A 23,203-nucleotide genomic window follows, 5' to 3' on the forward strand; every position below is an offset into this window, starting at 1 on the left:
TATACAACCTTCACTTTGCAGGGTTGTACCTCTGTATTATGAACGTCTATCACCCAGTCTATGCCCTCAGTATTATGAGAAAGCATTGGACATTTTTATAACACACACACTCCGGTTAATCGCATTTCACAGGCAAACTTGGCCCTGCCACGCTGCTACTAAACTGTATAATTGTCCAGGTGACAGCTTGGCATATTTTCTTTTGTGGTTGGTTTATTATAAAAAAGGAAGCGCATTGACAAGCAATGGGGGATCATAGCACAAAAAGCAACAAAAATCGCAGTTTACTTTTGCATATTTATTCCTGTATCCCATTTCCCTGCCAAATATTTTACCACCACTTAGCGCAGTAGTTTTTGTTTAGTCATTACTTTCATGCCTTAGAACCCAAAAATTAAACACGTTTTGCAAGTCCACGTTTGTGACCTGTTGGAAACACTTGAAACCGTCCCTTTGGAAAGCTGCGTTTTCACCAAGCAAACCAAACTCCGTCAAAAGCAAACACGCAAAGACCACTCAAATAGCTGCAATAATTTGTTGCAGGAAAAGAACTACTTGCTACTAGCTCCACCCAGAGTTGTAAGCGGGGGGGAACTCGAATCGTTTTAAAGAAACCCGTTCAGGCCCCAAAGTTTGATTGACAGGCGTACAATAAAGAAGACATATACACTGGACAAGAGTAGAAAATGACCTTAACAAGACGTTTTAGGGCTATTGGGCTTCGTGTTACATCCAGCAACTAGCTCAGTAATACACATTAAAAAAATGAAGTCAGGCCCGAATTAAGCCCGTTTGTTACCAAAACCAAAGTCCGGCCCGACTTACAACACTGGTTTCACCAAATAAATCACCGCTCTTTAACTTTTTTTACCATCATTAACCCCATAGAAGACACATTTTAATTAACCCCTGAGAAATGTCGAGTTATATCCCAAAGTTATGACTCACTAATCAAAATTGTAAATTTAAAGTCAAAATGCATTGAATTATAATACTAACACTCTGTAAAAGCTTTTGCCACCCCCAAAAAGCTAAAACAACCAATAGCAAAAGTGCACCGGCACTAAAATATGTAAATACGTTATCATTAAAGCTGGGACTAATATATCGTACACATTAGCTGTCTAAATCTAAGCAAAACTTTACTAAAAGAAACTCCCCATTTAAACGTTATGATAAGCTTAATACAAATAAAACATAAACAGTCTGCATAGTACTGAGCTCTTAAACATTGCATCAAAGAGTTTGTAGTGTTTTGCAGAGCAAGTCCTTGTATTATGTTGGTTTTGTCAGGTCTGTTCGCCGGGCATTAACGAGCTGTAAAACAAAGGTATGTATAACTTTTCTAACAAAAGTGTTTCGATACATTGTCCGACAAAAATATGATCTATCCGCAAGCAAAAGCGTGGTGCAGCCTATGTCCAAAGCGGGCACAAAGCCCTATCTATCCACTTATGCTGACAGTGTGTGCATTCGGCTTGGTGCTTCGCTTGGAGCTTGACCGATAGCTCCACAAAAAAATCAAATAACATTTTATACCATAAACACCAGCAAAACTAAACCACCGCCACTGGCTACCACCGTTTCCAACATACCCTATACAGTACTCTCTGGTTTCCCAGCGCGTCTGTAAGAGGAAATAAAATCTTCACTTGTGCCCTGGGAACTGCTTGAAACTCGCCTGAGCATTCGGGATACACTGCTGAGCACACCAGAGTCTGCATCTGGTTGTACAGGCACTTTCATTTCGAATTCTGTCGTCCAGTCATTCACCGAGAGTGACCTCTTCATTAGGTTGTTGAGTGGTGGAATTCTGTCACGTGGTACCAGGAAGGAGGAGAGTGACATCAGGTCACGAAAGATTTTGTAACGCTCACTGAAATAAAATAGGAAATTAAGAAACCAATCTGTTTAGTTATTTTCAGCTATGCAGACGTTTGGAAAAAAGGCAGCTAGAACAAATATTTAACAAGTAGGAATTTAAACCGGTTTGAAAACCGCAAACCGAACCCGAAAGTATTAATTATTTTGAACCTGGACCGAACCCGTTTTCTCTAAAAACAATGAATAGTGAACCCGAACCTGGAACCATATGACAAGTGTCTGTTTTAGGCGTAGGAAACATGAAAGGTGGAGGTTGTTTAGAATGTCACGGACATTGGGCGATGTTTTGGACATACAACAAAATTTTAAAAAAGGTGTGTGCAAGATAGGTAGCAACTCCTAGTGTTTTAAACGTACAAAACGTCACTATCCATTTTGGCGAAGGATTTCTTTATCGTAACAATAGTATGTTAAATTGGGCGGTGAAGTACCTAGGTGAAGGAAACGAAACGAGGCATATCCATAGCACGAACCTGCAAGTTGAACGCAGATATTGAAAACCAGACGACTCTCCACTTCCAATTTTGCTTCCAATCATCCGTTGAACCATGCAAGCGTGGCCGTCTATCGACAAATATCAATAATATGGAAAAAATCACATCGTAGATGCTCGAGGCATTGATGCTTGGGCGTGTGTGTAAATTTGGGCGTGTGTGTAAATTTGGGCCCACAGCTTTTCCACCATCGATATTATAGTATGTACGCAAATATACATCTATCAATCAACTTACATCTCAGCTTGTTCAAGCATTCATCGATGTCCATAAGACACTGCAGAAGTTGAAATGGCAAATGGAATCTAGGTTCGTCGCGGTATAGAAATATCATCAAGGCTCCCTTTGATACCAACACATATACGTATCGTCAAAAGCTCAAAACTGAGTATAACTTCACAATCGGATACAACAATCGTTTATACAACATGATATGTTCTACGTTCATGTCATAACACTATGCTATTCGGCATATAAAATGATTCAGTCATGCTGTTTATACCTAGACTCCCACATCATCAAAATTGAGGACACATTCTTATAAACAGATATTTTTTGAAACGTACCCTGATGGCCTTCAACGAGAAACGTCTTTCCCCTTTCTTTACAAGCTGATCGTGAGAGTGTTCATCAAATATGGTGTTGAAAGTCGCCTTGCTTTTGTCGTTCTCACGAAGTTCTCTTTCTCGGACCAGCGGGTCTTCCTTCTCCTGGGGAAAAATATATACATTCCGCCTCAACTTAAGTATGGCTTGTTGCCTAATTGTGATTTTATTAAGATATAAAGGTCAGCGTGCGGGGCAGGCAACGCGAGATTGGCATTTTGGCTAAACTTACCACCTAGCAATGGGAATGTTTTGGAGACCGATTAGTTCGGTATTACGTAATACCTTCTATACGTCTTCAATACGGCTGGCAAATATGGGTCACGCATCAATGTGTTTATTGTTCACATGAAGTAAGGGATGGGGTGGAATATAAAGCTATACCATAGTCTTGGCGGGTTTCATTCACGCAAAGTAAAACTGTGACAATGAAAAAACGATTTGACTTGACTTGAGTCAGGACCAAGTGTTGGTACAAATATTATTACGAAATTTCATGTTTTTGATTCATTATGAACACCAAGAGAAGTGGTTCCCAACCTTTTTTAGCTTGCTTGTTATTGTTTTTTAATATTTTTTAGAAATGCGACAATTAACGGCTAAATTAAATGCGTCTTCATCAAACGGTATATAGCCATACTATTTTCCAGCAAATGCTGGTTTGTCTAACCACAATTGTAACCATAATAAAAAGAAGAAAAGTTACCTTTGAATTTACTGATACCATTCCAAGCAACCCTTTATTATAGAACTAACCGTCAATGCTTGTCGGCATTTATTATTTGCTTTGTGTCTTTTTGCGCCAATTTTTGCGTGGTGTTTATTGTATAGGCAACAACAGAAAATATATCCGCGGTATCCTAATAGAAAACCATGATATGTTATTTCAAACCTGTGCAAATGCTTCGGCTTCATTCAGCATCGCTTCAACACTGAATTTGAACTTTGTGAAGAAATCAAATCCACCAGGTTCAAGACCGGGAGTTCGCTCTAGCCAACTGTTGACCAAATCAAACAGTGATTTGTCTTTTTCTGATTGGTAGAGCACATTCTGTTCATCGAGTGTAAATGCCTCAATGTAATTTTCTCCGTTGTGACGAATTCGAGATTCCTGTGAATTGAAACAGCCGCGTGTGGTTTGTTTGTTTCCTAATATTCTTGCTTGGCCGCACGGCGTATGGCATGGGTACGTGTCTGTCTGACACCAAACTTCACGTTTTAACTTCGGCGGGAAAAACGTTCATGGCGCGGGAGACATTAACGCTATAAGGCTGATAAATTAATACAAATGAATTACACACAAAGTTAACGCGTAAAACATGCTTAATTCTTTTTGACATGCAGTTTGGGGTTGGTGTTTGACTTTGAAAGTAAGTGCTTTTTTCTATTTAATCCAAGAGGGTTTGTGAGTTTGAATTCACTGTGGCTTGATAAAACAAGTAATTCTATCAAGATTTTTTATCTTACGAACCACTGCAGAATTGCAACCAATATTCTTGAGAGCAACGGCATCGCGCAACCAATCTGTATAAATGTCTTATGCCGGAGATAAAATAAGATTATTTTAATTGTACACCTACATTGCTGCGAACACTCAATTTTGTGTAAAATTTGCCCAGTTTGTCGTTGTAGGGTCCAATGCACAAGAATAGCTGCTGAAGTATATCGTGGAGCCGCCACAATCACAAAAAGTTCCCCTTCAAAGCTTTTGCCACTCGAAACAATTCAACCATTCACATCATCACAAAGGCAGACTGTTGTTTGTCTTGTTGGTGCAACGACACAGTTCATGAACTAGATTTAGCCAATGAAAACCGCCTATTTTAAACACGCCCCTTCCCCGTGACCGCGCCAACCATGCTTATTACGACCTCAGTCAGTCATGAAGTCTGTCACTATGACATGTTAACTTTGTTTAGTGACTATCAAGACACGTTTTTATGGCTGTTTTTTTCTCACTAAATTTGTCAGGCTATTTAATTATGTGCTAGGAATTTGCTGTGTAAATTTTATGTGTTTGTTCAGAGGAGTCCAACTGCAGGCCTGCGAGATAATTTAGCCCGCGAAAGTCCAACATTTTACGGACAACAATAAGTGTGCTTTAACACAAAATAACACAAAAAAATTTGCTTTAACACAAAATAACACAAAAAAATTTGCTTTGACACAAAATACAGCAAAATCTCCTATTGTAAGGTATACAAGGCATTGTTTTGTGTAATTAAGGGTGCTGCGTCAACAAGTCGATTATTTTTTAGCCTTAGGGTAGAAACTGAAAGTTTTGGACGGCTGTTACTTGGTATACAACCATAAAAGATAAAAAGAAAATGGGGAAAACTATCTATTGATTGAAAACTGTGTATAGTTACAGTGATGTTTGTGCCAGAAAACAGTTTTACCTTCAGAAAAGTATTGGCACTAGCCCGCGGAGTAAGTTTACGATTTTTTGGCCCGTAATAAATTTGGACCACTTTGAACCAAATAAATTTGGACCACTCTGTTTCGGTTGTTATCACGCGAATGTTACAGGTGAACACTAGGTAAGTTTTCTTGTTGAAGTTGGTTTTACCCAACTGTGTTTACAATGCCCCCCAAGAAGCAACATAACTTGATTTTGGAACGTGAAAATTATAGCTAATTTCTTGAGGTTGGATTTGTATACTTTCCATGGCCATTTATTGCTCCACGCTACAAGGTAGTAGGTCCCGAGAGCTTAACCACAGCGGTAAACCACAAAACGCTTCACTTACGGCTCGCAATCCAAGTCTGTTCTCGAGCAATCGAAACTGCAGGCTCTGAAATCCCGAACCGCTTTCCAATACATCCCTGCAAAATTATACTCATAGTCAATTTACGACTGAGGACACCATGCCAGATATTCTGAGCAAAAAATATAAGACCGTATATCATTACAAATACATTGCATTCTATAACTTTTTTCACAATATGGAAACGTGCTAGTGTTTTATTTCGCTTGTGTTTTTGTAAATAAAATACGCGACCTTATAATGATGTAACTATAAATCTTTAGAACACGAAAGAAGCAGAACGGAATAAAATAAACCAAATGCAAGCACATTATTTAAATACTCCAAAATATATCTTACCGAAAATCAAAGAAGTCTTGTGAGGTCATGGTTTCCAAAATCAAAAACTGACTGTTTAGAAGCTGAACAATAAATGAAAATATGTTTTTATCAACATCACAAACGCAAAAAAACATGTAAAAATTGTTTGTTGTAACTCTACCTTGATGATTTCAACGACTCTGTTCATTCGAGAAATGACGACCAACATATTTCGTTCCTCCAAATAATCGGTGTTGAAAATTGTTCGGGCAGAGTCGATTTCGTAAAGCATCTGTTTGAACCACAACTCGAAGGCTGCAAGAAATTTAAATGAGTAATCTGCATTTTACAAAATGAGGGATAATTTGGCCCAATTTATTTATCTTAAAAGTGTTTTGGCCAGTTTTGAAACAATGCTAAAAAGTTGCATAGATGGTCATCCAAGCGTAAATTACTTTTTGGATTTGCCTGGTTGGCCAATAGTCCCTCATATGCGATAGACTTAGTATTTTACGCCTGGTTGCACGAGATTTCCCCTAGAAAGCGGCATTGTGCATCTCAATAGATTCTTGTGATATCGTGCTCAAATAAATGTCATGATATTTGTTTTACCTTGATGTGTTATAATGAAAAGATGCTCATCGTGAATCGGTGTTACTCCCCCTTCGGCGCTCTTTAGGTGTTGTGCGGTCAATATTTTTGACAACTAAAAACATAATCAGCATAATAAATAAGTGATCAAACCGTTTTCTGGCGTTGAACGTGGATTGTAGGGTATCGTACTACTTCCAGTTGTTAATTTTTTTGGTTTGAAGAAAAGCTTACATCAAAACATAAACTGTTGATCCTGCATGACTTTGCCTAATTGTACGTCTAGAATCATTTTTTTATTCTTCTATCTTAAAGGGATATCGTGTATTTGGACTCAGTTCAGGTTAATTACTCACGGATAAATAACTTTCGTAGCGCAGTGGAGTTTTTCCGTCATTCGAATCTTGTCCCAAATCATCCATGCGAACACTGCGGCAGAAAAACAACAACTTTAACTTGGCAAAATAGCGATTTTCACAAATTATTCAAGGGTAAAATTGCCGTGCGTGATCAGTGCGGGTTAAGGGTCTGCTGGACTGTAGGCACATTTTATAAGTGACCCGAAAATCAGGGTTGCCAACTAAAAAATTAGAATTATCAGTGTTGCCAAATCATTTAAAGTGGCCTGGATTTTTGACTGGCCTGTAGGCACGTGCCTACTTTGCCTAATGGTTAATCCAGCACTGCGCGTGATGGCAAAATAGGTAATGTGCTTCACAGACCCCCGTTAATCTCACGTATAGTCTCAGTAATGATAGTATGGTCATATCATGCTTCATTTAACCTTGTATTAAAGTTTAAAAACAAGGTTTCTGTAGTCGCTTGTTGTTTTACAACACACGATTTCTTCGTCGAGTTTGCTTACTTTCTTAAAACCAATAAGTTTTACTGCTTTAAAGTCAACATAATGTTGCAATGTACATTGTTTACTTTGAAATCGCTGTTATCACTTTAAAGCAACATTTTTTAAATGCACAATATGTATTGACTTGCCGTTATGTTTTGAACCTGTCGGATTCATTCTTTGCCCACACAGAGAAAAGTGTATTGTATTTGAATAATATGACTTATATGTGGGCGCTGCCTTTTAACCTTTGACGTGGATGCTTTGTGTCGTCATGATACGTGACAATATGACAGAAGAACATGACAATTCGCAAAATCATTGCAAGCTATTCTTTGCTGTGTTCGTGAAAATATTCAAGCGTAAATGTGTGCAGTGACCCCAAAAAAGAAGTGTTTTTGCAATTCATTTCTTACAACCTAAAAAAACCAGCACGTTGTGCAAACAAACGTCACATATGATGCCCGAAAGTTACTCTTAGGGGCCATGGTGCATGAAAGGTTGAGAACCACTGCTGATATCAATGTTTTTCAACCTTTTTTAAACCACAGAGTACTTGCATTAAAATATTCTAGCAAAACACCGATGGATTGAAACTGTTAATGGTTCATTGCGTTCAACCAGTGATTTTCGACCGATGTTCCATGGATAAATTTATTGCGGAATACCAGACATTCTTTTACGGAACACTAACTTTCCGGGGAACAATGGTTGAAAATCACTGACATATACCCACAAAAGCCGTGCAAATTTACAAAAATGTACTTACTTTTTGTTTGCGAAGTAAGGGCACGCCATGAGCTAAGACTGTCAGCGGTCAGAGTTAATACACAATTTCGCACAAAGGGTTCCTGTTAACGAAAAATGATTTATGAGTTATTCGAATTTTAACCTTCTTTTTCGTAAAGTATGTTGATAGGATCATGCTCGAGGCGACAACATCAGCAAAATGACACGCAACATGCCGCTTTTTTTTAACTAACACAAATCAAAACACTATCTTCCCGGAAAAACGATCAAACATTTATTGCAACACCTAATCTGAGCAGGCAATTAAATGCATGTCGTACAAAAAACTTGCTTTGACTCTCACGTTGTGTGAACTAAACTGACGCTTGTCACTGGAAAAAATTACTATGGACCAAGTTACAACACGAGGATGTCACACTGATTGCTCAATTGCACCAAAAACAACAGAGTAGTGCTGAAGAGATCCTTATGATGCATACAGTACGAAATACTGCGCTGCACTCATTATTGTAGCCTTTATGGGTCACGGCGCTTTGCCTAAACAAATTTGCCAGTTACCTTTTCTGTCTGCATTTCGGCAATAGAGCATATCAGTAAACAATATGTAATCGAACTAGAGACAGTGCACACTATTTCTACTCTCGAAGTAAAACGTCTCATCAATGCAGCTGGCGACAAGATGGGCTGTATGGGCCAGTTTAGCCAGATTACGATACTTCATGTTCGCATGTCTGTTTAAAGCCTCAACTGGGAACAAATAACAGAGGAACTTGATTCACAGGGTCAGCCAACTGCTTGGGAACCAAAGTGGTCTTGGCTCATTTATATGTAGTTGTATTAATATTACAGAATTGAGCTATCACAAAGATGGACTAAGTCAGTGGTTCTTAACCGGTGGGAAATTTAATGTTTTCGGAGGGAAATTGTGTAAGCTTGAAAAGAGCAAACTCGGGCTCGATGGTCGAAACCGGCTTTGAATTAACCGTTGAAAGCTACATTACTAAAAATTTTCTGCAACAACATGTAAGATTGATTTAACCAAGGTTTACAAGACACATACAAATCCAAAGGCCGTTTGTTACATCACAGACAAGACTGAAACAATCAATGACTTTGCTGTTGTGCGAGAATAAAAGCCTTTCCTTTGTTGATTGTGATGCAATAAATGACTAATGCAAGCATAGCCGACTTTTCAGTATTCCAAAAAGTTTAATCTCTCACAGAAGCACTATTTAAACTAAATAAGATTGTATTATACCTTTAGGATCCAGACCAAAGCGCTCCACAAAATTATTTCATTTAAAGAATATTTTTTTTGTTAACGTAGAGCACAAAACATGTTTATAAAAATAACAGAGGGGGAAATTCGAAGTTGGTGATTGACTTTAGTGGGAAACCACACCAAAAAGGTTAAGAACCACTGGACTAAGTAAACAATTTGTGCTCTTGGGAATTTCCCTGCAAAAACTTGCCAGTGTACACGTAGAAACCATTTTGTTGCCATAACGTAAATCTTTTTTTAAATCTCTGGTACATTCTACGATCACGATCTACTTAAGCTTATTCCTGTTAGAAAATTTAGCCGATTTGTCTAAGTTTTCAGGAACTATGTGGTTCTGATCAATAGCTTCACGCAAAGGTTTCGACTTTTGTCCAAACGTACATTTTGGCGTGGGTCACATTACAATTGTTTTAACAAAGACAAAGACAAGATCGCATAGCAATAAATGACAAGATCGCAAAGACAAAGACAAGATCGCATAGCAATAAAAGAAAACTATCAGATCTAAAATATTTGTCTACAAGTACACAAAGGATGGGGTGTATCAGCTGTTCAATGGACAAGGGACTCTATAGAATACTTTCATAGCCGAATTTTATTTTAATTAAATTTTATTTACTGTATTCAAATACACTGCCAAGGGACTCTATAGAATACTTTCATAGCCGAATTTTATTTTAATTAAATTTTATTTACTGTATTCAAATACACTGCCAAACGCTATTTATGAATGTATACAACAAAAAACAATACAACAAATCACACTGTTCAGTTGTCTGCCCTAAACTGTATGTATAGCAGAGTTTTAAGACGGGGCGGGTTTCGGCTTAGCTTTTTTTTTAACAAACAGGCTTGATTCCGGGTTCGGACTCCAATTTCGGGTACATTGCAACTCTAGTATGGGGCACCATAGAGTGTTTAGATCAGTGGTTCTGAACTTTTCAGGCCATGAACGACCAGGCCAATTTGAAAGGATATCGTAGACTAGTGGTTCCCAAACTTTTTTTGACGCGACCCAAATACTTCCCAAAGTTTTGTTTTGTGGTCTCTCGCGACCAATGGACATACCTTCTTACTATTTTGGTTGTATTTTTGCCTCTTAAAGTTTTTTAAAAATTACTATGAAAAAAAAAATTACTATGAAAATTATCAAACAAATAATAATCGTTTTATTGACCAAACATTTCCATTTAGCCCGAACTTGAGAACTGGTTCAAAGCGTTATCAGCCAGACAACGCTCAACAGTGATGTAACACATATTTTATGACGTCACAAACAAAATTACCCATTATTGTATTGTATTGTCACAAAATTATTATTTGGCAACAATTTAAAGTCTTGGGAAATAAAATAATAACACTACGAAACAAAGTCAAATAGTAGATGTTTTTTGTTAAAAAAAAGGCGACCCAACAGAATTTTCAGGCGACCCAACTTTGGGTCGCGACCCATAGGTTGGGAAACACTGTCGTAGACCGTATTTTACAAGGGTATAAGTACGCTTGTGCAACAAGTATTTTGACTTTAAACATGTTTCTTTAAAATAGACCCTCAAAAAGCTGCGTAAAAATATTTGGCTCATAAGCCCTCATCCTCGTTTGATAACTTAAGCGCTATCTAAACCTAAAAGAAATCACGAAAATCAATAACCTTTCGCCACATTCGTTGCCTAAAGAATGGTTCAGAAGCAGTGTTGCCTATTCAACTGCAATTTTACAAACGACCTACGCTTGTAATTATTTGACTCATACACACCACAACCTAATACGTATCTTGCATCATACTGAGTTATGATACATTTACTGTGGGTCGAGTCTAAGTGACGCAGCACAACAAATCGACTTCCGTTGTTCACGTAATAATGGTTTCATTGTATTTTAATCCTTTGTCATTTACTCTTTCAAACATTCCCTATTTTATTCCTGTTTGGGTGGCACAATGCATATTATAGGATATCCTAGGCCAGGGGTGGGGAACCTTTTTGTTTGTGAAGGCCGCCAAACGGTTTATCGACACTCGTTCAGGCCGCATAGACTATTTCTCAGGCCAAGGACAGTGGCATTCAAACTTTTTGACTTACAGAATGGTTGATGTGCTATTGGACTTACGGTCCAAGCTAAATAAAATTCGTCACTACATTTCGACCCTCACTACAACGCAGGATTTTATTAATGTAGAAACTCGCTTGTTTGTCAATATCAATCTAAGAGCAGCTTGTGGCATCACAGACGAGTTTAAAACATTCGATTATGCGCAATCAATTGTTCTTTTGCAACACAAGTAAGATTGTAGAACCTTGGTCTCTTGGCAGTTCTACGGATATCGCTTTGTGTACCAGCGCAAACATTTGGCTCCAGTTTCAAAACCGCTGCCCTAGAACCAATCAAATAGTAATGTGGAATAAAGGTAAAAAAACGTTTCTGTCTAGTTTTTAGCGCCTGGTGCAGGGTGTATTATCAACATCCTAAATTGTATTCTGACATCGAAGGCCGCACTTAGTGCCCTAAAAGGCCGCATGCGGCCTTTAGGCCGCAGGTTCCCCACCCCTGTCCTAGGCCTAGGTAATATATTGGAGGTACAAAAGTTTTGCAGTCTTTTTATTGTGTGCTTTGGTCATCATAAAATAACATATCTGATTGCTAATGATGTTTGATGTGTAAGGTAAAAGCTCGATTAACTTGTGATTAAACCCAAAACCACCCGTTTTCGGAACGAATTTATGTTTAAAGTAGTAAAGTAAGTGGACATAATACCGTTCATAATATTCAGAGAAAAACCCATCACAACAAAACTGAAGCACTTGACGTAAGCGTGACGCGATGATGCTTGCTGAAATGATGTCAAATGAGTCATGGTTTGTGTTGTTGCTATATATATCTACGCAAGCAATAGCCAGAACGTGTTTTGTACACAAATCCTTTGAAGAGGGAAATTATTATTTTATCTGAAAATTATACAAACTCCTATTTGTGGCATCAAAACGTTATAAATTATGATGAGCTCAGGCAAAACTGAACTAAACCCAACAGAACTTGATCCTCTCCTAATCTCAAACTTTGAGCTCTAATCAATAAAAGTTTTTGAAATGGGCGACTCGATTGCTGCGATTGGATCTTAAGTAGATTCAGGAATGAGTCGCTGTGCGGTCCGTATCACAAGTCAAATCATAATAGTTCGGGTCTCAAGTTAAGTCTTAAGACTTAAGTCTTTGTGTTTTGTCAATTTTTTTATTAGTTCTTTGGTAAACAGTTTTTTACCACATATTAAATAGACGTCTATACATTGCAACTTTATTGAGAAGAAAGCGTCAACAACATGTAGCGTAACCTGCGAAAATACACATTGTATTCACGTCCAAATGTTTAAATACAGACATACTTGAAAAACGGTACGCCTATTTGCAACAGCTTCCTCAAAAAGTCTTAAGTTTTGGGACTAGATTCCCCCAATCCTTCCAGTATATGTTATGCAAGTGTCCGTTTCATCAGATTGTTGAGAGGCGGAATTCGGTCACGTGGCACCAGGAAAGTAGAAAGAGACGTCAAGTCACGGAAAATTTTGTAACGATCGCTAAAAAGGCATTTGTTACAGGTATTTAGTATCCTCCAATCTTTTATTATCCATCAGGACAATTTGAAAGATAATTTGAACGGTAAAATTGGCATATATTTTGGAACTAAAAAGTCAAAAGGAAGTTTTGAGAAAAATTTTTGACCAACCTGCAAGTTGAACGCAGATAGTGATAACCGGATGACTCTCCAGTTCCAAGCTTGTTTCCAACCATACGTTGAGCCAAGCAGGCGTGGTTATCTGGCGACAGAATGGGATAATGCAGTTGTTTATCTAATGCTTCGAACTTTACCTCCACAGTTTGACGCTTAACTTACATCTGAACTTGTTAAGGTGTTCGTCGATATCTGTTAGACACTGCAGAAGTTGAAATGGCAAATGAAATCGAGGTTCGTCGCGATACAAAAATATCATCAGTGCTCCCTGTGTACAAGATACGATGTGGTATTTAAGAAAAAACAAAGCAGAATTGTCTACCACTTTAGAATTGCAACCATACAAATATTATTTTCCTAAAAAATAAATTTTGTCGATTTTTTTCGGTTTTCGGTTTGGGTATTAAAGACAATTGACAGTTATTCTGATGCTAAACGATATCAAAAGCGATGAACATGGACATTGTGTCGTATTTAAGTATGTTAATACTTGTACTTCAAACAGAAAAAACAGCTTGTTGCTTGGTGGATATTGACCCTTGTACTGGTGGTGCTGTTAAAGCGAAATATATATGTGAAATTCTTAAAGATAAATGACCTAATGTTTTTGTGAACTTAATTCAATCATTGGAAGAAAAGAAAAAATGTATACATTACGAACCCTGATTGCTTTTAGAGAAAACCGTCTGTCGCCTCTTTTCACGAGCAAATCGTGAGCCTTCTCATCAAACAGAGTGTTGAAAGTTGATCGATTGTTTTCGTTCTCATGATTTTCATGCTCGCGTGCTTTTGGGTCTTGGACGTTCTGCGCAAGAAAAACTTTGTTTCTGTCACAGTAATCAACCAAGCACGAGAAAAAACAATCGCTGCCAAAAAATGTTTTTGTTTTGCTCGCCAAACGGGAAGTTTTTATCACGAATTATTAATGTAAACTGAATCTACTACAGTTCTGGGACAGCTGATTTATCACAAATGTTTAATCAAATTCTACAAAGAAGAAACTATACAAGTTTAGAATAAAGAGATATGTTCACTCTGCAAAGTAATTTGACTTCTCACCGAAGGTTTAGTGTTTAAATAAGAACTTATTTTCCGACAAGAGGCCACAGAATCAAACTAGGGTGCCCGAGCAAGAGAAACTTGATGGTACATTTTAAATACAACTAAAATAAAATACAGAACTCATACTAAATACAGAACTTATACGATTGCGTGTGCTCGTGCTAACTTGGTTACATACACTTTTAAAATAACTTAGATTCAACAAGCAGCACCCATGAGGTCTTAGGTCGAAAAAGTGTGCACTGTCTGGAGCTGATGCAATTTGTGTGTGGCACTTAAGAACAGATAATTATTTTTCAAAACTTTTTATACAAACCTGTGCCATATCTTCAGCTTCACTCAGCATTGCTTCAACGCTAGCCCTAAAATTTGTGAAGAAATCAAATCTACCAGGTTCAAGACCTGGAGTTCGCTCTAGCCAACTGTTGACGAACTCAAACAGTGATTTGTCCTTTTCTGATTGGATGATCGCTTTTCGGTCATCTGGAAGAAACGACATGATGTAATCCTCTCCGTTGTGGCGAATTCGAGATTCCTGTCAATTGGGTTAACCATTATAGTTTGTCAAGTATAAACTTTTTTCCCACTTTGAAACGCTTTACTTACTGATCTCACCCCCAGTCTATTTTCAAGCATTCGAAATTGCACGCTCTGAAAACCGGAACTGTTCCCCAAAAGATGTCTGCAATATATTGACGATTTAACCTTTGGCACCCTTATTACACACTGAGTAATGTCCAAAGTTTGTATTGATAAAGTTGCTATATGCGTGGTTTTTACGAGGCAATGTAAAATACCAATACAACAACATCCATCACCGGAAATCAAAGAAGTCTTGTGAAGTCATCGTTTCCAAAACCAAAAACTGACTGCTGAGAAGCTAAACACAAATCAGAAATGATAACATATGTTCGTGTTAATTGAACAAAAGAGTTTAATCTACCAGATATTCTTTTTAACTTAAGCTGAAATTGTCTGAAAAATTGTGAGAAGCCTTAAAGGAAATAAACTGTTTTGAATTGTACCTTGATGATTTCAACGACTCTATTCATTCGAGAAATGACAACCAGCATATTTCGTTCTTCCAAGTAATCGGTGTCGAAAATTGTTCGGGCTGAGTTGATTTCAAACAGCATTTGTTTGAACCACAACTCGAAAGCTGCGAGCAATAAGTATGTCTAATAAAACCTTAAAATATTTTATACCTTAAGGGGGTGCATCAAATCTGATACCCATATTGTTTTAGTAGTGGAAAAAGGTGGGAAAGAACGATCGTAAAAGCGAGTAGGTTTTAGAATTAACTTATTTGTGCTTGACACCACTTATATTGTAGCAAGTATTTTAAAATAAAGACTTTAGTTTCTATTGACACGGCCTTAGTGATTTACTTAATTTAGCGACTCTATGGTATACTGTCATAACATTTTATCGTTGCACAACTAATTAAAGCTTTGTTTTTTATGTTGTTTTTATGCGCAATTATGTTGCTGTGTTGTCTTTTATCAAGGAAAATAAACTCCGCTTAACTAAATTCAAGTAAGGCACAAAATATTTTGCATTCTTAAAAGCAATAAAAAGCTGTCGTTTATGGCCCCACATCCCAACGGTAGTCAATTTTGTTATATACTGACTTGCCCATGTTATCCACAATGCAAAATACTGTAAATACTTTGCTAGTTACAAAAAGAAACTTCTTGGTCATAAGATTATGAAATGCCAACATTATAGGCTATTACTTTGATGCGTTGTGATGAATAGATGCTCATCATGAACATACGTCTCTCCTTTCGCGGTAGTCATCATGTTTTGAGCGGTTAATATCTTCGACAACTGAAATAAACGTCATAATGATATGTTTGTGTTATGTCTAGTCGCATTGTCCCCATTCTAAATCTGTTCGCTTTAAAAAAATTCGAAAATCTTTTAGCATACAAATGTCATTATTATTATTGCTGACTATTATATACACTATTGGTATATTTTTATCAAAACGTTCAACTTATATAGACCCCGCGTTTTCCAAACTGAGGCTCATGAAGCTATTTCAGAGAAACTGTAAAAAGCTTTAGGACTTTTAACATTTTATTGTCAGAAATGCGAACATTTAAGTTTAAGTTTGTACATGTAAATGTGTGTCCTGCGAGAAATGGTCATCTATTTCAGAACTAATAACAATTAAAGATGGACACATTATCGACAACCTTCAACCGCTAAGCGGATGACACTATATATATAATGTCATGTCGAGCTACTGTTTAAAAGTAGTTTTTTAAAGGATTGTGTACGGAGGTTCTAACACTTTATGTACTTACACACAAATAGTTTTCATAACGCACTGAAACTTTGCCGTCCTTTGTCTCTTGTCCTGAATCATCCGTATGCAAACTACAACGTTAAAAAAATCACTTATGAACACCAAATCATCAACTGATAACCAAAAGTCTCAGGTAAAATTGTCGTACAGCGAATAATGAAGGAGGATCATCAGTCACAAAGAGGCTAGAAAGCTTACTACCAACTACAATCCACAAATATATACACATAGGGCTGCATGTAAGTGTTACATGATAAACAACCACAAATGGCAGACGGAAGCTTTTGCTCGTATCGCTCAAATTTGAACACACACTGCATACATTGTGAAGTCGTTTGTTAACAATCATCAAGTATGTGCTCGCACCTCTTAGTGCTATTTAATTGCATCTATAAAATCGTAAATAGAATCAGAAATAAAAACTTACTTTTGGTTTGCTAAGTAAGGGCACGCCATGAGTCAAGGTCGTTTTGTACAGTTTTGTGCAATATGTTCTAGTCCCTTAGTTGCTGATTTTTACGAATCTGTTGATCTTCGGTTTCTGTCCGACGGAATTTTGCCTTTGCTGATGACTATTGTCAAAGTTAGACTACACTATTCACCTTTAGAACGAAAAATATTCACCAAATTTAAATCCTGTGTTCTACCTGCAACTGTACGCCCCCAAAAAGTTATTCTTTTTGATTTGTATTATACCCATTGTAGCAACCGTTTAGTACGTCGTTCTGCAATTATTGATAGTTAAATATTAGCTTGCATCAGAAAGAAAAAGTTTGTGCTGTTTTGTACCATTCAGCATTAAAACTAAACAGGAAACACGGCATGAGCATCCGGGAACCGATCGTTGTCTGTTGTTTCGAAGATGTAGCTTGTTTTATCAGCCTTTCCTCATTTGAAAAGTAACTTAATTAAAGCTGGTAACACAGAGGTAATATAGTGCATACTGCTTGCTGAAACCGGCAACGCAGGCATTGTGCATTGTGATCTTGTTGAGTTTCTTTTAACTCATAATATTTTAATCCTACTGCATTAAACTGCCACAGTCGTGCTCTGTTACGCGCCTTGTTTACAAATGTGAGGTTATTAGGCCGCAGCATACGTGCGCCATCCACTATCTGTTTAAGTTTAAGCCAAAAAAATCATGTTGCTGCATTTTTTGTCACAAAGCTTGATTGTTTAGGCCTGACATCAAACAAAGTAATGTAGTTTTAACCACTGCAGGAAACAACTAATTTTTCGGAAATTACATCATCAGTCTACGTACTGTTTTCGAAAATTACAACACTGGGATGCAAGGCCGGTACCACAAGACACTTGATTAAGAAATTTATTTTTTTGTGATAAATCGTGCTTCTATTGCGTTTTTTTCCCTATGTACTAATCCTAACAGTCTACACGTGCCAGTCTGTCTGTTTTTTGATCATATAGTTCAAAACAGCTCACGCAATCACTGTTAGACACAAACAAGTTGGCACGTTTAGTAATAATTATTTGACTTAACGAGCGGCATTAAAAACATTTCCACCGCCTTCTTTGTCATAGGACTTTTAGGAAACGACTGTTTTTACTTTTTGTTCATTGTCCACAAGAACCTTGGAACCTGGCGGTTTATTATCAAACAGGGACAAAATAAAACCATTGAATCTTTCTTCCATGTAAACTTATACAAGTGGCAACTGAAATAACGACAATTGAAAAACTAGACGCTAAGACTTGAGATATAAATTATCTGGGCTTACTACATGTATCACTAAAACTGGTGATCATATTTTTGCAGTTTGCCTAACTGCTTCACATTGTCTAAAGCTCGGTAAGCAATTGTTACAACCAGTGGTAGGATTAAAATTTTTGTCAGCCGTTTCTTTTACAAAAGTCATATTTTTCAGTCGCTTCTGTTACAAAATTCCTTTGACATTAACCAGTAATGCAAACCGGATCGCTGATCTCATAAAATTTTATGAGATGGTTCTGTAGAACCAGTGCGAACCGGGCGAAGCCGACCACTGGTTACACCGTACTGCATGCTGTATGTTTTTGTAGTGTTGCACAGCCTTGCTTGTTGGCGTATATGCATACGTTGTCATAAGTATGACCAACGTTAGTAGGCACTTCCGCTCATCGTGAAAGATTGGTTAAGAAGCGTGTTCGTAATCTGCACGAAACTGCAGCATTGATCGTGTCCTGTTCCAACAAGGCTCTTTTTGTAATACAGTTTCTCCACGCAACGTTCTGAGAAAACATGGGAATTTGGCTGTCTTTATTTTTTACGCGTTTGGGCACCTTTTTAAGCTACAGGTAGCGCTATGTTTGAATGGACTCGAGTATAGAATTGGTTGTTCTACATAATAAACAGTAAGCCACAACAGTAACACCATGTACGTTTTGATTGTTACCACACTGTTTTTAGTACCATTGTAACGTTTCTCGTAACCTATTAAGACTACAATATCTATCTCAAGTTGAAACTGACGTCACAAACCAAAATACAATCTTATATTAACAGAGATTAAGACTTTCATTTTGCACTATGTCAAGCGTGAATTACGCTTATGGATCTTTGTGTACTAATTTCAGTTTAAATTTGAGCAGGGCAATACCTCCAAATGCATTCAACCATTTACACACCACCATCTAATTTTAATAAACAGGTTACGATATAACACACAGGGCAAAAATGGCAGATTATCTGATTTCATACATCAGCGTTTCCAAAACTGTGGGTCGCGACCCCAACTGGGGCCGCCTAAGGCATGGTTCCCAACTCGTTTTAGGCCATGAGCCACTATCCCCAACAAAATAAACTTATTGACCAATTTATTGTTGAGAAAAAATACAGTCAAGTTAATTTACAGCCTACTAATTTTATTCTTCGGGTCACCGCAACTTGGCAAATGTTATCAAGGGGTCACGGCACAAGAAAGGTTGGGAACCGCTGACATACAAAGTATGAAAACAATCCCTAATATTAACTACACATCTAAGATTATACAAACACAGGACTACAACAAAGGCATAGCAAACTGTTATTCTATGCTTCAGTCTTAATACAACCAATCCCAACCCTGAACATGAAGCATCCGCCCCGATCCAGCTAATGCGAGGCGTTAACATGCCTCTCGCCAGCTTGCGTCGTAGGTTTCTTTTCTAGACTTCAAAAAGCGAATGAAAGTTACGAGAAAATATACATCAATCATCCATTTTTGAAATGAGTGGTTCTAGTTTGTTTAACAACGGCGAGCATAAACGTTTTTTTTGTCACAATCCGAAAAAAACATGCCGTTTGCAAAAAAACAGGACATCCTGCCTTCTGTTGGCAAAACATATGTTCGATTTTGAAATATCACACCATGTTGAATTGCGCCGCATCACGCCATGTTGGATTATGCAACAACCATGATGAGACTGGTTATAAGAATCAAACTATACCTTGGAGTCAATAAACAGTGGGGTCCGATTGGTTCAAGAAGAATTCATTTTTTTTACAAATGAATGTTGTTTTTTGATTCTATAGCGCATTACATGTTATAGCTGATTTTGTTTTAATTGAAAAATTGTTGCTATTGTTTATTTATCGTGCACTCAAATGACGCGTATTGAACATGCTGTGTTGTTTTGATACCAGCATTTATGCGCCACACCCATCACCTTAAGGGCATCGAAAGCAAAAATGTTAACTAACTTTCATGCAAAACACAAACAATACCAAACAAATATTTTTAGTTTTTGATGGGCGTCATACGTGTAATTAATTCCCTTCTGTGACAAAAGTTTCTTTTTCGGTACTATCTATGTTCGTTATTGCATTTTGTGTTTTGCCTTATCACTTCATGTATTTTTTTTCATTTCTTTGCCTCGCCAACATCAACAATGCATAGTCTATTTGTTTCTTTTCGTCCCTTTATCCTTTTAATTCCTAAATAAACAGAAACGGGTCAAGTGACTCGATGGCCAATGTTTGGCTCTCAACTGACCCGGTCGCGCAGCTATTACTTTCGTTACTATTTTCTTTATGCAATTGTTTCAATGCCAAGCGTGACAAATAAAATATTGATTGATTGAATGATTCGGCGATTTTTTATTATTTAAAATCATTGTGATTTTTGTTTCATATATGTTTGTTGCAAAAAACCAACACGACGGTTCATTTCGCAATGTTCACCCCTTCTGCTACTTTGGAATTTCTGATTTTAAAATGCTTCAGTACAAGCTTATGTACTTCCCCGTCATGGGAAGGGCAGAGTTAATTCGATTAATGTTTGTTAAAAGAAATATTGAATATGAAGACGTCAGAATTCCATTTAACGAGTGGCCTAGCTTTAAGAATGATAAAAAACGACTCATTGTAGGTTTGTACTTTTTAAGGCTTTTTGATTACCTCGGTGTCTTTAAAGCAGAGTTGCAAGTCGGGCCGGGCTTTTCGGGCCGGGTTCGGGTTCGGGCCGGGTTCGGGCCGGGTTCGGGCTTAGGTATTTGTGAGAAAACGGGCTTAAAACGGGCCTGACTTTACGTTCCGTGTCCGCCATTTTTTTAAATAAAATCACTCAGCTAAGTAACAAGTCTCTGGATTTGACCTAATGCCCACCCTACTCCAAAAAATATTGTTTACGCCATTGTCTACTATTGTTCATTGTGTTTGTTGTCTTTCTCTTTTTTCTTTCTCATCCTTTGTTGCGAGGCTTTCGTGGATAGGCCTGTTAATCAAAATTTCGGGCCTAAACGGGCTTCTCAAAAACGTTTCGGGTTCGGGCCGGGCTTCGGGCTTATACTTTCGGGTTCGGGCCGGGTTCGGGCTCAGATTTTGGGCCCGCTTGCAACTCTGCTTTGAAGGTGTAATTCAAGTTCATTTTTTGGCATGTTTAAAGGGTATTGTATAAATTCATGCGTTGATGGTTTACATTTACATTCCATGTGTGGGCGCCAAACCACAGCAGCGCATGCAGGCCTAAAATGCCTTTGCTTCAATGCCCTTTGGGTGCAATTTTATTTGCTTATTTAGACATGCCGTTTGGCCAACTGCCAGTCCTCATTATCGATGGAAGCCAACGAGTTGCCCAAACCGGAGCCATTGTACGTTATTTGGGGCGAGCGTTGAAGTTGAATGGTTGGGACTCACTTATGGAGGCATACGTAGATATGTTTACTGAAACCATCAATGGAATTTTTGACAAACTCCCTTTACATGAATCGGATAGTACAATAAAGGTATAGTTCACTTAATTTAAAGTCTCCAAGGAGCTCGTAGACCAGAGTTGTAAACGGGCCTAAAATTGAAACCCGAACCCGAACCCGGCCCGAACCCGAAAGCACAAGCCCGAAACCCGACCCGAACCCGAATTGTTTTTGAGAAGCCCGTTTAGGCTCGAAAATTTGCTTGACAGGTCTATATATTGAAGCCTCGGGAAAGACCAAGACCACAAACACAATCGACAAAGATTCTCGAACAAGGCGTTTTGGGGCTGTAGTTTGACATTAGGTCAGGTCCAGCAACTGGCTACTTAGCCAGATAAATTGATTCAAAAAAACACTGGCACAGAATTTAAAACGGGGCCTGAATCAGGCCTGCTGTTTTTTCGATGAAACCTAAGCAGTAACCCGACTTACAACTCTGTCGTGCAAGGTATTTAATTGAAAATGTTTATATCCGCTGTTCATTTGAGTTAAACTTTACATTTGAAATACCTTCGTTTATTGAGGGTCTAAGACAGTGATTCTCAAACTGTGGTACGCATACCACTAATGGTACGCTGGAACTTTTTAGGTACGCGAGTAGTTTTCTGCTATAAGTCCGATCTAAAATTGCAACTCAACTGACCCACTGATCAGCCCTGATTTGGGCGAAACTCTTGTTTTGGACATTCTTTGAAATCGCTAAATATGCTAGCCAGGTTGAGAAAGGGGGCCTATTTCTTGGTCTATCCGTTCAAACAGGGTTGATAGTGGTACGCAGCGATGGAAAAAGTTTTCAGGTGGTACCATATAAGTTTGAGAATAACCGCTGGTCTAAGATAAAGGCCCGTACCTTAAAATACTAACCCTGTCCGACTTATCCTACAACTCCTTCGTATATTGGAAGTTATTTTCTTGAATGTTGGTTTTAGACGTCTTAGCAAATGTTTTTTTGTATTTAGGAGAAACAGATGGAAGAAGTGTGGACGAATTCCGTTTGTCCGATATTGGACAAGATTGAGGCCAAATACAAGTTACTTGGTGCAAAATTTCTCTTTGGAAATGTAGGTTGCTACACAGTACTTGCATATCGCAAATTTACACACTGTATCGACTTTATAGCCTGTTGACAAATTGTTTTCTAAACCAGTGCACATTTTTTCTGTAGAACCTAACATTTGCTGATCTTGCCTTCATGCAAATGGCGTTCAGCATTGAGTTATTCAGACCCGATTCCATGGAAAAGTACCCTGCCTTGAAAGCTTTGCAGAAAAAGGTTGCCGAAAGACCAAACATTCAGGCCTGGTTAGACGAAAGGCCCAAGACACCGTTTTAACGTTTATTCTATTTGACGTCGTCTCAAAGTTTCTCTTTCTGTGTTTAAACGTATTGCCATACCCAACTGTTAGCCACAACA

At 37.9% G+C, this 23,203-nt stretch overlaps 3 protein-coding genes across 3 annotated transcripts; 1 reads left to right on the forward strand and 2 right to left on the reverse strand.

Moving 5' to 3' along the window:
• Positions 1 to 23: 23 nt before the first annotated feature.
• On the reverse strand, positions 24 to 7,065 carry LOC145202704 (tryptophan 2,3-dioxygenase-like). Its single transcript, XM_080075735.1, has 11 exons — positions 6,999 to 7,065; positions 6,664 to 6,757; positions 6,233 to 6,366; positions 6,091 to 6,152; positions 5,734 to 5,809; positions 3,876 to 4,094; positions 2,945 to 3,088; positions 2,616 to 2,721; positions 2,358 to 2,448; positions 1,596 to 1,876; positions 24 to 1,317 (listed from the first exon to the last, which is right to left on the reverse strand). The coding sequence occupies exons 1-10, from the start codon at positions 7,062 to 7,064 to the stop codon at positions 1,597 to 1,599; spliced, it is 1,272 nt and encodes a 423-aa protein (XP_079931861.1). The 5' UTR covers position 7,065; the 3' UTR covers positions 24 to 1,317; position 1,596.
• A 5,730-nt stretch (positions 7,066 to 12,795) lies between these two features.
• On the reverse strand, positions 12,796 to 17,321 carry LOC145238254 (tryptophan 2,3-dioxygenase-like). The gene is made up of 11 exons (XM_080101368.1): positions 17,048 to 17,321; positions 16,619 to 16,691; positions 16,043 to 16,136; positions 15,332 to 15,465; positions 15,125 to 15,186; positions 14,913 to 14,988; positions 14,623 to 14,841; positions 13,906 to 14,049; positions 13,407 to 13,512; positions 13,239 to 13,329; positions 12,796 to 13,089 (listed from the first exon to the last, which is right to left on the reverse strand). Exons 1-11 carry the CDS (start codon positions 17,074 to 17,076, stop codon positions 12,984 to 12,986), a joined length of 1,134 nt encoding a protein of 377 aa, XP_079957494.1. The 5' UTR covers positions 17,077 to 17,321; the 3' UTR covers positions 12,796 to 12,983.
• Positions 17,322 to 21,618: 4,297 nt separating this feature from the next.
• On the forward strand, positions 21,619 to 23,122 carry LOC145239060 (glutathione S-transferase 1-like). The gene is made up of 3 exons (XM_080102345.1): positions 21,619 to 21,822; positions 22,749 to 22,850; positions 22,955 to 23,122. Exons 1-3 carry the CDS (start codon positions 21,619 to 21,621, stop codon positions 23,120 to 23,122), a joined length of 474 nt encoding a protein of 157 aa, XP_079958471.1.
• Positions 23,123 to 23,203: the final 81 nt, after the last annotated feature.

The sequence above is a fragment of the Phallusia mammillata genome, chromosome 7 (genome assembly GCF_965637545.1).
Source record: "Phallusia mammillata chromosome 7, kaPhaMamm4.hap1.1, whole genome shotgun sequence".
NCBI lineage: Eukaryota > Metazoa > Chordata > Ascidiacea > Phlebobranchia > Ascidiidae > Phallusia > Phallusia mammillata.

What these genes read in the sequence shown, in the direction of transcription:
- LOC145202704 (XM_080075735.1), bottom strand. Translation starts at nt 7,064, where the DNA reads ATGGATGATTTGGGACAAGATTCGAATGACGGAAAAACTCCACTGCGC. An exon ending in GCTACGAAAGTTATTTATCC is followed by an intron (nt 6,758 to 6,998) that starts GTGAGTAATTAA and finishes TTATGTTTTTAG; the next exon opens with TTGTCAAAAATATTGACCGC. An exon ending in GAGTCGTTGAAATCATCAAG is followed by an intron (nt 6,153 to 6,232) that starts GTAGAGTTACAA and finishes TTTATTGTTCAG; the next exon opens with CTTCTAAACAGTCAGTTTTT.
- LOC145239060 (XM_080102345.1), top strand. Translation starts at nt 21,619, where the DNA reads ATGCCGTTTGGCCAACTGCCAGTCCTCATTATCGATGGAAGCCAACGA. An exon ending in AATCGGATAGTACAATAAAG is followed by an intron (nt 21,823 to 22,748) that starts GTATAGTTCACT and finishes TTTTGTATTTAG; the next exon opens with GAGAAACAGATGGAAGAAGT. An exon ending in CAAAATTTCTCTTTGGAAAT is followed by an intron (nt 22,851 to 22,954) that starts GTAGGTTGCTAC and finishes TTTTTTCTGTAG; the next exon opens with AACCTAACATTTGCTGATCT.
- LOC145238254 (XM_080101368.1), bottom strand. Translation starts at nt 17,076, where the DNA reads ATGGCGTGCCCTTACTTAGCAAACCAAAA. An exon ending in GTTATGAAAACTATTTGTGT is followed by an intron (nt 16,137 to 16,618) that starts GTAAGTACATAA and finishes CGTTTATTTCAG; the next exon opens with TTGTCGAAGATATTAACCGC. An exon ending in TTTCTCTAAAAGCAATCAGG is followed by an intron (nt 13,513 to 13,905) that starts GTTCGTAATGTA and finishes TCTTGTACACAG; the next exon opens with GGAGCACTGATGATATTTTT.